Below are 14771 nucleotides of genomic sequence, written 5' to 3'. Positions count from 1 at the left end.
AATCCTTTTTGATCTGTGAGATCCTGTGGTTGTTGTTTGCCCCGGTCCTCCGCTGTTCTCACTCTGGGGCCGCAATAATTCAATTGGGGCGGAATAATTTCCACGTGTTCCGTTTCCAAAGGACTGTCGTTTTCATTAGTATTAGGATCTGCGTGGCAACTGAGGCGCTTTGGGGCTTGGCTTGCAAATCTGTGGGACAACATGATGATTTGCAGCATAATGCACTGTATGGTTATTTACCCACACGGGTATTGCAGATCAGGCAGGTTTGCGTGCGTGTGAGAGTGTGAGTGTGAGAGTGTGCCAACATCATGCGGTTTTAGGCCACGGACGATAATGAGCTTTGCTGGTACTGTACTCCACTGCTTTCAAACTACAGAGAGAGAGAGAGAGAATGACGGCAGTGTTGGAATGAAGTGAGACTATCAGATAGAAAGAGAGAGGAGGAAGATGGGAGGATTGAGAGGGAGAGGGGCTCAAATGTTTGCACACAAAAGCAGGAGAGACGGACAGACAGGGAAAGAAAGAGAGTTGGGTAATGGAGAGAGAGAGAGAGAGAGAGAGAGAGAGAGAGAGCGGTTGGGCCCCATGGGAACCTGTGTTGCCACTGAGAAAGGCCACTGTTGTTAAACCGCCTAGTCACAACATCAGGACATCTTAAATGCCACCTGCACCCATTAACGCAAAGGTCAAGCGCAGGCACAACATCGGTTACAGCTAGGGATGTTCAATATTGGCTTTTTTACCGATACCGATATTGTCCAACTCTTAATTTCCGATACCGATATATGCAGGGTTTCCCCCCCCCCAAAAAACTGAATAATTTCAGTTAATTAACATTACATATCTCTTGTCGTGGAATTAACACAACATTATGCATACTTTTGACAATAAATAAAATCTGAATTTTTTTTCTTACTTGCTTGCCTGGGTAAATAAAGGTTAAATGAAAACCGATACCGATATTTTCCGATATCACATTTTAATGCCAATATCGGTAGGCCGATAATATCGGACATCCCTAGTTACAGCAGTTTGTTTTGTTACGTAATCGGTGCGACTCTCTCACGCATGCGTGTCTGTCTGGTGAGTCATGACTACTGTAGGCAACTCGGAGTTGATCCAACCGCTCGCTAAGCCGACTCCTGCTGTTTCCGTCCTGCCCCGTCCCTCGCGGGATCCTGCCCGGGGCCGTCCCGCGCGGGGGATCCTGCCCGCACGGCGGTAACAGGATAAGATTAGTTAGCAACGACCCCAGCGGCAGGAGTCGAGACACGACTGTGATTCGGCGAGCGGTGAAAGGGCGACACGCCACAAGCGCACACACACACACACATGTGCACACATAAGCACACGTAAGCATGTGCACGCACACATAAGCACACGTAAGCATGCGCACAATGCACACACGACTCCACACTAATAATTCCATCTCGATGCACAGTGGAATCTTTGGCATCCGAAGAATTCACTTGTCCAACAGTGGTTTCTTTGTGCAAGGTTAGGTGTGGCTACGCGCGTCATCACACTGAACCTAGATCTGTCGCGGTCGTGTCTGTCGGACGAGAGGAGGAGAAACCTTTGATCTATTTCCATTAGCGCTGCAGAGAAAATGAATTTGATTAATTGTTTGTTTGTTTGCTTGTGTGTGTGTGTGTGTTGTCGCCCCCCCCCCCCCCCCCCCCAAGAGCAGCTTATGAATAAGGGAGTGTACACACGGCTATGCGCATTATCTTTGACATGATTTATCTCTGTTGATTATGTACCTCGGATACAGTGCTCGCATGTTACAGAACACTGTTGTTGTTGTGTGTGTCCCCCCCCCCCCCCCACACTGAGACATATCTTGACGGATACCCGTGCGGACGCCGAGCTAATGCGTTCTCCCCCGGGTCACGTTGGGTTATCCTCTCTCTCTCTCTGCTCTCCAGGTTTCTGACGGGACCCGCTAATCTCAAAGACCCGGAGGCCAAATTCCGATTTCCCCGAATCTTTGTGAACACGGAGGAGAGCTGCGAGGAGCTGCACCTGATCGTTCTACAAGGTGAAATTTAATTATGAGCTAAAGCCTCTCCGTTCGTGAGAAACCCGCAGGTTTAATCACTAGATTCACTCAGCTTTGTTTGTAATGCTTTAGAGCGTGGGGGGGGGGGGGGGGGGGGGGGGGGGGGGGGGTGGGGGGGGGGGGGGGGGGGGGGGGGGGGGGGGGGGGGGGGGGGGGGGGGGGGGCTGGGTAGTCCTCTTATGTCTTTATTCAAAATATGTATTATTTTTAGCTATAGATGATTCTTGATAATCTGGGTGTGACTGAAGGGTTTGACCTTTTGTTGCCGAACCGTAGACTTAAGCCAAAAACGGTCGCACGGGCCTATCAAATGATAGGGATTTGGGAGGATTAGATGGCCCGAATTTTAAAATGATCAAGTTGCTCCTCTCGCCTTGTGACTGGATCTGCTCTCTCTCTTTTTCAGGCGATGAGCGCCGCCGTTTGTTTCATGATCAGTGGTAAGTAACCACCCCCCCCCCCCCCCCACCCCCACCTGGTCATGTGATGATGTCACTTTTCTCTCTGTGTCCCACTTAACCCTTTCACTGCCACACGACAGCCGGGTTAACCCCTTCACGGTGACGATACAGAAGGTTAGCCCTTTACTATCACACAACCGACGGCGATGCTCCATCATTAGCTCATGATGCTAATGATGGAGCATCGCCCGTCGGTTGTGTGATAGTAAAGGGTTAACCTTCTGTCGTGTGGCAGTGAAAGGGTTAAGGCTTTCCTTACTTGTATTTCTGGAGTTTTATTTGTTAGCGGTTTTCTTATGTATTCTAATTTGCCTTATTTCACTGCTTCTAAAATTAAAAACGTCCTCCTCGTTCCTGCCCCCGCTCCTCTCTCTTTCTTTCTCTCTCTCTTTCTACCCACCTCTCTCTCTATCCACCTCCCCCTCTCTCTCTCTATCCACCTCTCTCTCTCTCTCTCTCTCTCTCTCTCTCTCTCTCTACCCACCTCTCTCTCTTTCTACCCACCTCTCTCTTTCTATCCATCTCTCTCTCTCTCTCTCTCTCCTTTCTTTCTACCCACCTCTCTCTCTTTCTACCCACCTCTCTCTCTTTCTACCCACCTCTCTCTTTCTATCCACCTCCCCCTCTCTCTCTCTCTCTCTCCCTCCCTCTCACCACGGTCCAGCTTCAGTGGAGCTGACGAGGGAGTTCTGCGAGCAGCTGGATGGTCTGGTGGGCCCTCAGCTCACCCTGCTGGCCTCAGACATATGCGAACAGTTCAACATCAACCGCAGAATATCAGGGTCGGTGGCCAAGCCTTACATCAACACCTCTCAACGCCCCTATAAACACTCCTCTACCAACAACTCGTTGCCCGTTAACATGTCGCCTTTTTTTTGTCGTCGTCGTTCCCGATATTGCATTCGGACCACATTTCAGCAAACTGCAAAAAAAAAAAGGGAAACTATCTCTTGCTGTTGAACTGTGTGAAGTCTTCATGATATGTCGCGTGGCGTGTAGAGGAGGTTTTGTGCTCTCGACTTGCTCGGCTTGCTGGACTAAGTACACGGGGAAAAAAGGCCCACACAATAGCAAAAAAGAAAAGGGAGCCTATTCGGATGTAAAAATAGACATTGGTAGTTCTGCCTTTACCATCTGTGATGGTACCGTTTGGGCTGTGTTCCACCAGCGTCCCTAGACTTATATCTTTCTCCCGTTGCCTTTCTCACACAAAGCACTTCTCTCCCTGGTCATTATACAGACGGTGATGTTTGTCATTGGTATATATGCACACTCACTCCACTGTATTAAAGTACATTGGCTGACAATAATGTCAGACGAGACGCTATTACCTACACTACTTAGGGGTAACTCAAGCACTGCTCCAGTGTTGCTTGCGGAGCTTGGCACCCATGGCCCTGCACTCCGCTAACCTCAACAGATCGCTTGAGATAAGCCCCCGCCTGTAACCCAAGACCGGACTCTCTTGCCGAGACAATTCGACGGGCTCCTCTTAATTATCCTAGTGAATAATAGACTGAATAAGTAATGCTGCGCAAAATTCTGCATGCAGCTGCCGGCGCTATATAGGCCCTGCGTCGTCGTCGAGCAAGCCTCCTGGAACTGCCAATAGCCACTGGCGCGGTAGTAACCGAGGGCCAGGCATGTGCACACATAGAGGCCAAGGGGTGCCTGAGCACCTGCCTTTTTGAGCCTTTTTTTTTTTTTTTTTACCGTTACGCATAACTGAAAAATGTCAGGATAGAATAAAAATATTAGGTAAAGAGAGAGATGCCCCATATTCCATTGCAGTTTGCACGGCCTCCTCAGCGTGCCTCTCCGCGGACCTATATATTTTATGCATAGCGTGGGTGGTGATGATGATCATGATAGAAACCGCTGTTGAATGCTGGTATTACACTCACTGAGGGACACGAAGAAGTCAAGTCCGATGGGATCTGGGAATCTCAAATACAAATCGGGATTGGAATAAAAAATGCATTTATATTAAACAATACAGAATATACAGCACTTCTTGGGGTCTGTAGGGTAAGCACTTATTCCCTCCCCCCTGAACATTTATGGAGATGTATGGGCCTTTTAAGTCAGTGATAAAAGTGTCTTTCAAGGGTAAGTGAGCTCCTGCACTGATTATTATAGTTCAATATTCAATATTTGATCACAAAAAAAACCCAAAAAGCATAAAAAGGGGGCCCCCCGCTACGCGCGCGAGCTTAATATATACACACAAGTGTTGTGCCCTTTTCAGCCTTTGAGCACCTGCCCCTCTAAAGTCCTGTGCACGTCCCTGCCGAGGGCGGGTTTAAGTGTGCGGCGCACATGTCCATGCTTCCAGAGAAACTTAGCAATTCAGTTAGCGGTTAGCGGTTAACCCCTGGCTATCTCCGTCACCTCGAGGAGTGGCCATCTCGCCTTACTCTTTAACGAGTGTGGAAATCATACTGATTAATGGCACCAGCAGCTGCCCATCGATGGGAACGGGGCCACTGGCCTATCTTGCGAATTTAGATTTGACGGCCTGACTTAAAAATAACATTTTCCTGGGCGGCTACGTGGCGCAAGTGGGCAAGGCGCTCGCAACGAATGCTGGAGACTAGGCTGGAACCTCCTGTTCGAGCCCCGCTCTCCACATTGCTTTCAGTTTAGCTGGTCGTCCACAGTAATACACATTGGCCGTGTTACGGGGAGGGAAAACTGAAGGGTGGGGATCGGGCGTTGTGGACAGCGACTCCTACAGGTCGGTTGGTGCGCCTGCGCAGTAGAATCAAGAAGCGACGGGGGCGGGGCCCCTCCAAAGCCCAGACCCCTCGACGCTGAAAGATCGAGCTGCGCAGGTGAAAAGATGCGACGGCTGTTACCTCGAGTATCGGAGGGGACTCGTGCTATGTATGACTTAGTCCACATTGCAGCCGGCTTGTGGGAGGCAAGAAACAACGTTCGAAAGACAGGGGAGGGTTGAATTGGACGATATGAAAAATTGGGATGGGAGAAAAATCGAAAAATGGGAGAAAAAGTGGCTAAAAGAAAAAACACACACATTTTCCTGCTACGTTTGTCGTCAACAAAGGGATGTCTTTAGCCGAAGTGAGCCGGTTCCTGGCGTTGCTCTTACGTGGTCAGATTTGCTCAAAGCGACGTTTGAATATCATAGTGTTTTTCTCTTGCGTCAACATGCTTTCTCTTATTATTTATTTTAAGTATTGAATCGGCAACACTGTAGAATGCATTTTCTTCTCACTGTATTTCACCCATCCGTCCTTTATCCCGTGTCCACTCAGGCCCGACAAGGAGCCCCAGTTTAAGTTCATCTACTTCAACCACATGAACCTGGCAGAAAAGAGCACCATCCACATGAGGAAGACGGCCAGTGTCTCCCTGACCTCCGTCCATCCTGACCTCATGAAGATCCTGGGAGACATCAACTGTGACTTCACCAGGTATCTGTTCTTCACTTGACCTGCTGGCTTTAAAGGAAATTAGCTTACCGTCTTCTCCAGAGAGAGAGACCAGAAGATAGATACCAGTTTTCTCTCTGTGCGTTCAGTAGAAAGCTATCTGGCTGCACGTTAGCCTAGCTCAGCACAATGAATGGAAGCGGACAGTGCCGGTTAGCCTAGGCATTGTCCAACTAACACCTCTCCCGAAGGCTAGCCGGCACTGTCCGCTTCCATTCATTGTGCTAAGCTAGGCTAACGTGCAGCCAGATAGCTTTCTACTGAACGCACAGAGAGGAAACAAACTGGCATCTATCTTCTTGTCTCTCTCTGGAGAAGACGATAAGCTAATTTCCCCAAATGTTGCTGTGTTCCTTTAAATTAAGCTAAAAAGGAACAATGAGTAGGACATCTTTTGGACCATATACATATGGGATGTATTCACATACATTCTTGAGGAGTTTGATTAGTTGGAAAATGTTTTTTTTCCTTCTTAACCCGTCATACATCAGAATATAGATCAGATTTCTCAACATTGCCAATGTAAACAACACTGAATCCTTGTGTTAATTACAGCTCAATGAAATGATGTACTTGGAAAAGATTCTCTGCAGAACATATTCAAACTCATTAACTTGTGTGGTTAGCTTGCCCTCCATATAGCTGGTAAGCTTGTAGCTTGTAACATCGCTGACAAAGATGGGGTTTCTTTCCTCAGGCCTAACTGTAGTGTCGATGGATAAATAAATAAATGTATAAATAAAGCAAGTGTTTGGTGAAGTTAAACAACACAATTAAAAACATGTTACAGATTCCTTTGATGTTAGACATACAGTATTGTTGATGTACATCAAAAGCAACTGGGAAGGGACTATCACAGTTCAATTCAACAGTGATATTGAGACTAGTTGTGTAGTTAAGATGAGATAAGATATTCCTTTATTGATCCCCTTGGGGAAATTCAGGCAGCATGGGGGAGGGGAGGGGAGGTACAGGTAGTAGAAGACATGGTACATAGAATTATAGTATAATAATATATAATTATTTTTTTTATAAAAATGCAGTGTAAACAATCTAACAATATAATTAACTCTGGACATGCGTTTAGGGGCAACAAGGTGCAAGATGAGGGTATGGATGTCAGTTATATTTGCCCTACAATAAATATAGTTACAATATATAATCTAATAATCCAATAATCTAAATAGGATCTAATATATAATATAAGGGCGGCACGTTGGTGTAGTGGTCACAGCTAGAAGGTCAAGGGTTCGATTCCTGCTTGGGGACCAGGTTTCCGCGTTGCCAGGTACCCAGGTGGGGTATCTCCCGGGCCTCTCTGTGTGGAGTTTGCATGTTCTCCCCGTGCTCGCAAGGGTTCCCCCCCCCCCCCCCGATAAGATAAACCCAATGGAAAAGAATGCACAACAGATCGATGTCGCGTTCCCTGACGAAGACGGACAGGAGCACTTGGATTGGTCCCCGGGGCGTGGCCCCATGCCGAAGCCCCTATCTGCTCCCGGCTGCCCTTGGGGGGGGGGGGGGGACTTGTCCTTAATATCTCAAACTAAATGTATTGTGCTGGGAACAAGGCATAGGTTATCTACAAATCCAAAGCTTCATTTAAACTTGTGTAATTCGGCAGTTCAACAAGTTGAAAGTACTAAACTCCTTGGAGTGATGCTGGATTGCACTCTTGTCTTGGTCTCAGCATATTAATTATATTGTTTTAAAAATGGGAAGAGCAATTGGTATTTCCAGGAAATGTGCTTCTTTTGTTGCCTGTCCCCTTTTATGTCAGATAGTGCAAAGTTTAGTTTTATGTCATCTTGACTATTGCTCTGCGATGTGGTCATCTGCTGCCAGTGGTGACCTCAGGAAGCTCCAGGTGGTCCAGAACAGGGCAGCACGGTTGGTACTGGGCTGCTCACTAAGGTCTAATGTGAGCCGTATGCATGCCCGCCTCTCTTGGCTTAACGTTGAAAATAGATTGTCTTTTTTAATATACTTGTGCTGTTCAAGTTGGTCATGAGCAGTAAAACTCCTGTTTTTATACATAATCAGATTGTTTTTAGTAATACTGTGCACGAGCATTACACTAGAGGTTCCAGTAGTGGGCAGCTTGAATTGCCAGATCCTAGAACCAGCGCTTTGGGGAGATCTTTTATTTTTAGAGCATTAACTCTTTGAAATGGCCTGCCTTGGAACCTCTGCTGCATTTACAGTAGATTCACTTTTTAAAAGAATCTTAAATTGTTTTTAACACTGTAAAGTAATTTTTTGTTTTTGTTTTACACTAATGTAATTTTAGCTATCTTAATTGTTACAGTAGTTTCATTATGCATTGTGTGTACTGACTTTTAATAATTTTGTTTTTGCAATAGTGATTGTTTTTGTATTCTTTTTTTTTTGGACCCCAGGAAGACTAGCTGGTTGCTATCGCACCAGCGAATGGGGATCCCTAATAAAATCAAATCAAATCAAATGGGTCAAGCGCAGAGACTTGATTTCATTAGCGACCAAAAGAAAAATTGCATCTGTGTGTGTTACTGCATCATGATTAAAGACTTCTTCAAAAGTCCAGTTATTATTATATATAAAAATGCTAAATATATGCTCTGATGAAGTATACAGTATACACATAAGGTGTGGTATGCATAAGGTATATTGTCCTTTTAGGTGGGAGTCAGCTACTAGGTTCCTAGTAGTTGGATGTCTGGCAGCGGTCCCTGCCCACTGTTGTGGAGCCTGATGGCCGCTGGTATGAAGGACTGGCCGAGGCGGTTAGTTGAGTGTCTGGGGCTATGAGTCTGTGACGTGCTAACTAGACCCGACGTGTTGGATTACATGATTGCAGAGCCATGTAATTTCTCTCCCACTCGCACTGGTGCCACCAAGGCAAATATGAACACGCACTTCCCAGCCAAGTCTAGCCAATACAACGCTAGATCAATGTGTCACAGCTGATAACCGCACAGGCTGTGGGGGAACATAAGCCTCTTACATTAGGCTCTCTTTTCTGTATTAACTATATATTTTACAGACACGTCGCACCATCTAATATCCTTCCTACACAACGCTGAATACGTTTTGTGCAACCTGGCGACCCAGAGAGAGAGAAACTCTGGGACAGGCCGGCAACTGTTGACTTTGTATTTATTATGCAAATTGAAGCGTAACGTTAAGCTATTGCCCATATCGGAGGTAGTCGGGTAGTAGCTATTCAGTGTGAACAATGCAACCACCATGTCAGCCTGTGCACACTTGTGTGTACCTGTGTTTATTGGGTGCTCCAGGCTGTTCCCCTTGACTTTTCAATTACAAATTGATTAGGAGGTGGATGTGTCTCACCGTATCCCACTGCTATACAAATGCTTATTAGGTAATGCCTGGGCCATTGAAATTGGTATTGTCATTCCTTTTTGCAATAAAAAAAAGTTGCTGTCAACCTATGGCTATTGAACCTATGAAATTGGTTCAGGAAAACTATCTTTAAACAATGGCCAAAATCTGACTAGCTTCGATAGATGGATGGATAGATAGCACTGTTAATTTTTTTTTTTTTTTTTAACGCTTTGCTTGATATGCTTGATATTTTGGCTTGCTTTTTCATACCTTCAATATTCTATATATATCTTATATATTAGATGCTAACGGCATGTCACTGTCCCAGATGGTACTTGTACTCATTTGGGACTGTCTGTGATGCAAAAAGGTACGCGATGGAGCTGCTCTATGTTGGTTTCAGTGGTTCTTCAGTCTAGCGACTACAGTTCTGTTTCCTAGAAAAGCAACTGCACTAAGGTTAACGCACTTTTTTTGAAAAGGTGATCAAAAGGATCACACGGCTACTACCTGGTGGTGTATGTGAATTAGAGTAGATTAGATTGTACTTTATTGTCATTATATTTGCATGCGAGATTTGGCACTCAAACTTAAGGTGCAGTAATAAAATCGCACAGGTAATAAAAGAGAGAGATAAAATACTGTACAGAAACATAAAATACTATACAAGAAACATTAAATACTATAGAGAAACATGAAATATTATACAATAAGACAATGTTACAATACTGTACTACAATATACAAAATAACTACACAAATAACAATCACAGTGTCAGACGGTAGTGGGTAGGTATTGCACTTGAGGGGTAGGATGTTGCACTGTGGGAGGAGGGGGAAAGGTTCAGGGTGGTGATGGCTCTCGGGAAGAAACTGTCTCTGAGCCTGTTGGTTCTGCTCTGATGCACCTGTAGCGCCTGCCCGATGGCAACAGGTCCAACAGGTGGAAGCCAGGGTGTGAGCTGTCCTTCGTAATGTTTTTTTTGCTCTGTTGAGGCATCAACACTTTGATGAACATTGTTGCTCAGCTGATAGAGTTGTGCCCTTCCTGATGGCTTGTCGTACAGAACTTGTAAGTCGCTTTGGATAAAAGCGTCAGCTAAATGACTAAATGTAAATGTAAATGTAAGCGGGAGTTGTGCAACAAAATATGACTGTGGCCTTTAAGTTCAAGTTCTTTATTCGTCAAATACGCAACAATACGGGGGCATTGATTGCAGGTAATGCAATTTTTGTTTTTCTCGAGCTCAGACTCAACAGTGCACAATTAAGAAACAACTTGTCTCGATGTCTTCCTCAGGGTGGATGAAGATGAGGAGATCATAGTAAAGGCGATGACGGACTACTGGGTAGTCGGTAAGAAGTCCGACCAGAGGGAGTTGTACGTCATCTTAAACCAGAAGAACGCCAACCTGATCGAGGTCAACGGTGAGTAGGTCAACATGTAGGGATGGGTATCTGTATTTTTGACACATGGATCAATCTAATGGTGAAAAATGGATTCCGTCTCAATTAATATTGTCCAGTGACACAGCTGATGGTCTAAGTCTGATGTTCGGTATCCGACAACTTCAGGACTAAACACCAGCAGTGAGAAGAGGTGGCGGGTAGGGGTGGGAATCACCAGAGGCCTCACGATACCATACTATCACGATACTCGAGTCACGATACGATAGTATTGCGATACTAAATATATTGCGATATGCTGAGTATTGCGATATTAATATTGCGATATATTGCGATTTATTCGCTTTTTTCAACTGCAAAGTAGAATTTGTCAACATGTTTTATCTAATAAAATAAAGTTAATTTGTTCATCTCACTTCAATCATTTTTATTGCAGAACATGGTATTTTCTCAAGCAGACAGATGTAAACACTGTAATCTGTGTTGCATGTACCTGACAAACTGAACTGTTTGTATTAGTCATATTCCAACTTAACTGAATGCACACGTGTGCGTGTGGACTACTGTACTATTACAGGTATTGAAGTGAACAATGCAACTTCCTTATACAAAAAAAATATATATATATATATCCACACAAAAAAATACAAATTTGTATTTGAATTTTTTATAAATAATTAAATATCGATACTTGGCGTCCCTGTATCGATACAGTATCGCCACGCAAAATATCGCGATACTACTACGTATCTATTTTCCCCCACCCCTAGTAGGGGGACTATTTAGATTCGATTCAAATGTGTTGTCATTATACAGCACAAGTACAGTACAACGAAAATAAGTTTCGCATTCCAACCAGAGTGCAAATGGAACAGTAAAGTGCAACAGTAATAGTGTATCATGTCTCATGTATAGTGCTAATCACATATATCATGTACAGAGTTGTAGTATTAATATGCACAGTGAAACGGGTATAAAGACACTATGGTAGTCATACTGGCCAGCAGTGTTACTAGTAAGAGTAGGTAAGGGATATATATATATATAGATATAGTATCTACAGATATGTAAAAAGGATTATGGATATGTAGAAAGGATTATATGCATGCAGGTATGTATATGCGGGTAAGGATTATGGATATGTAGAAAGGATTACATGCCGGTATGTACAGACAGATGTTGGTATATATATATATATATATATACACACGATATATACAGCGTCATTGTACATTCAATCATACAGAGTTATATCACATTTGAGCCTGGTATCGACCAGAAATCCAATACTAGTATCCGTGCGTCTCACTCCCTGCTGACATTAACTGACGTAATTGAGTCAACCGTCTAGCAATGAGGATAATGTGTTGCCATTCCTGCCACAATGGACCATCTCCAACACTTAAATCTTTCCCCGACCCTAATGACCTTTTTTTGTCTTTCCCCTTGCAGAGGAGGTCAAGAGGCTTTGCGCAACGCAGTTCAACAATATCTTCTTCTTGGACTGATTCAGATGTCAAAACATGTCTTAAGGAGACGAGAGAGCAAGGACGTCACTGAGGAGAGGACGTCGACTGAGGAGACGCAATGAGAGACGGAGAGAACGAGGACTGTTGTCACCACACTAAGAAACTGTCAGCGTTGCAGGGTATTATGACAGCATCAGTGTAATGCAATAATTGCATTGTAAAACGACAACAAAAAAGAAGCTTTTCACGTCATGTTTTTTTTTGTTTTCTTTTATTTAACAATTTTACAATTTCTTGTAATTAAATGTAAAATCAGAATTTTACTGTACATGTCCTTCATTTTCTTTACATTTCTTTGTACATACATTGTCTTAAGTTTGGCAACTGGTAATGGTGTTTTGTGACTTCATTGGTTCATGCTTTTTTTTTTTTTTTTTTTATGAATACACCCAGACAGTTAATTTAAACAAACATGCACCAATAAATGTTTCTTTCCTTCAGGTTCTGTTGACGATCTTGTATAGTTTCAAAAAATAAGATGCCATCATGTCGAAAGTATTGTGGTTTGTAAACAGCTACCCTAACTTTAAATAAATTAAGAAATTCTAATTTTCCTCCATGTTAACAAATGTCTTTCTTTTTTTGGTGGTTGAAACTGAAAGCTTGTGAACTGTTGTCAGTACAATGGTAAATGGTGCATTTATATAGCACTTTTATCCAAAGTGCTTTACAATTTGTGCCTCACATTCACCCACTCACTCACACACACACAGACACGGATGGCGGAGCCATGCAAGGCTCCAACCAGCTTGTCGGGAGCAGGGGTAAGTGCTCAAGGACACTTTGACACCCTTCCAGGAGCCGGAATCGAACAGGGAACCTTCTGATTACCAGATGACCACTCTACCTCCTGAGCCGCTGTCACCCCAATCTCTCATATACGGTAGCTCAGCCTCGGTGCCTATGTGCTGCCTATGTGATCAATAAAAACACGAACTTGAATCCCATCATATTTATATGTTGTGTCTGTCCACTATGTTTGTTACTTTGGTATTTTGTTATTTTTTCCCCCTATGTAAAGCGACATTGGGTCTCTTGAAAGGCGCTATATAAAATGAAGCTATTATTATTATTATTATTATTATTATTATCACGTCTGTGCGGGAGCTCACAAATAGACTGTCTTTTAGTCTCAGTGAATTTTCAACGGAGGTCATCTATTCTAACCAACAAAATGAAGTAGAAAGCATTTCGTTGTGACCAATCTTATTTGGAAACATGACACACAATAATATTATTTCGCTTTTTATTTTAAACTATGTTTAATCATAATAATAATGCAGGACCTGTTGCAGAGGTAATCGTGTTTGGAGGTGGGTGTTCTGCGTCTGCCCCCCGTGCCAAACAAGCAGGCCAACCTCTTGTTCGAGCGTGAGCCCGTTATAATTACACTACTGTCGCTATTTTACAATGAACTATAATGAATTACGGGTCATACAGAACACGCCAGTGTTGAAACTAATGCATGGAAGCTTATTTCCGCGTCTGCAGTCTCCATATTCTACCGCTGGGCGCCAGGTACGCACGGTCCGAGCTGTGCGTAAATATACGCACAAAGTCAAGCACACGTTCAAACTGATGAGTCCCACACTTTGCTTAGAAATGATTGTACGCACGGGTTACGCACATATCTGTGCGTACGCACCATTGATAAATGAGGGCCCTGGGTTCCATCCTAGAGGCAAATCTTTCCTGTGACAAAATGGCAACCAATGTAATAAAAAAAATCAACCATCCAACGAATACGATTCTTGTACCGGATCTCCTCTCTGGTTGGTTGATTGATTGATTGATTGATTGATTGAAAACTTTATTAACAGATTGCAGAATGGGTACAGTACAGCTCAACACATACAATTGTTAAGGGGATGCAGACCAGAGAAAGACTTTCATCTTGTTTACATCAGGGTCCCCCATTTTCAATTCATCGTAACATATATGACATATATGACATACAGATAGACAGTACTGCTACATCTATACATTTATGACATACCAGATTTGCAAATACAGTACTGTTTGTGATACGAAAAGAGTCCAGAAAAAAAGTATATACATTTGACGTCGAAACTGTACATTGGAGGAGGTGGGGGATACTGTACATTGGAGGTGGTTGGGTGGGGGGGGGACACTACAACTGTACATTGGAATATTGACAAGACCATACTTGGTCATTTTTACTGTACATTGGAGGGGGTAAACAAGAATACCCTGAAGACTAACAGGAGCACTCATTCAAGGGTACTACGACTATGCTTGCACCTCATGGTACCAAAGCACCTCAAAGGCACTAAAAACAAGATTACAAACATCACGAAACAAAATGGTCAGATTACTGCTTGACCTTACTCCTAAAACCCACCTCACCCCTGCCCATTTTGACAACCTAGGATGGCTTAGAGTAGACGAGAGTACAGCAACTTGCAATGGACCTGGTCTACAAGATACACTACACCACTAAGATACCCATGTACATGTCGAAATACTTCCCAAAGGTCAGTGAATACCACGATCACAACACCAGAGGGAGT

At 43.8% G+C, this 14771-nt stretch overlaps 1 protein-coding gene across 1 annotated transcript in view; it reads left to right on the top strand.

Moving 5' to 3' along the window:
• The window catches only part of ccz1 (CCZ1 homolog, vacuolar protein trafficking and biogenesis associated), a 39161-nt gene extending 26324 nt beyond the window's left edge, over window positions 1–12837 (top strand). Inside the window, 7 exon segments of the mRNA XM_084323250.1 lie at window positions 1932–2037; window positions 2039–2044; window positions 2472–2505; window positions 3191–3308; window positions 5805–5963; window positions 10605–10732; window positions 12164–12837. Of these exon segments, the coding sequence (XP_084179376.1) occupies window positions 1932–2037; window positions 2039–2044; window positions 2472–2505; window positions 3191–3308; window positions 5805–5963; window positions 10605–10732; window positions 12164–12219 (607 nt within the window). The 3' untranslated portion in view covers window positions 12220–12837.
• Window positions 12838–14771: the final 1934 nt, after the last annotated feature.

Source organism: Notolepis coatsorum (assembly GCF_963971535.1).
Source record: "Notolepis coatsorum genome assembly, chromosome: 10".
Lineage (NCBI taxonomy): Eukaryota > Metazoa > Chordata > Actinopteri > Aulopiformes > Paralepididae > Notolepis > Notolepis coatsorum.
The sequence above is the reverse complement of the archived record's forward strand: the minus strand, read 5'-3'. Positions and strand labels throughout refer to the sequence as shown.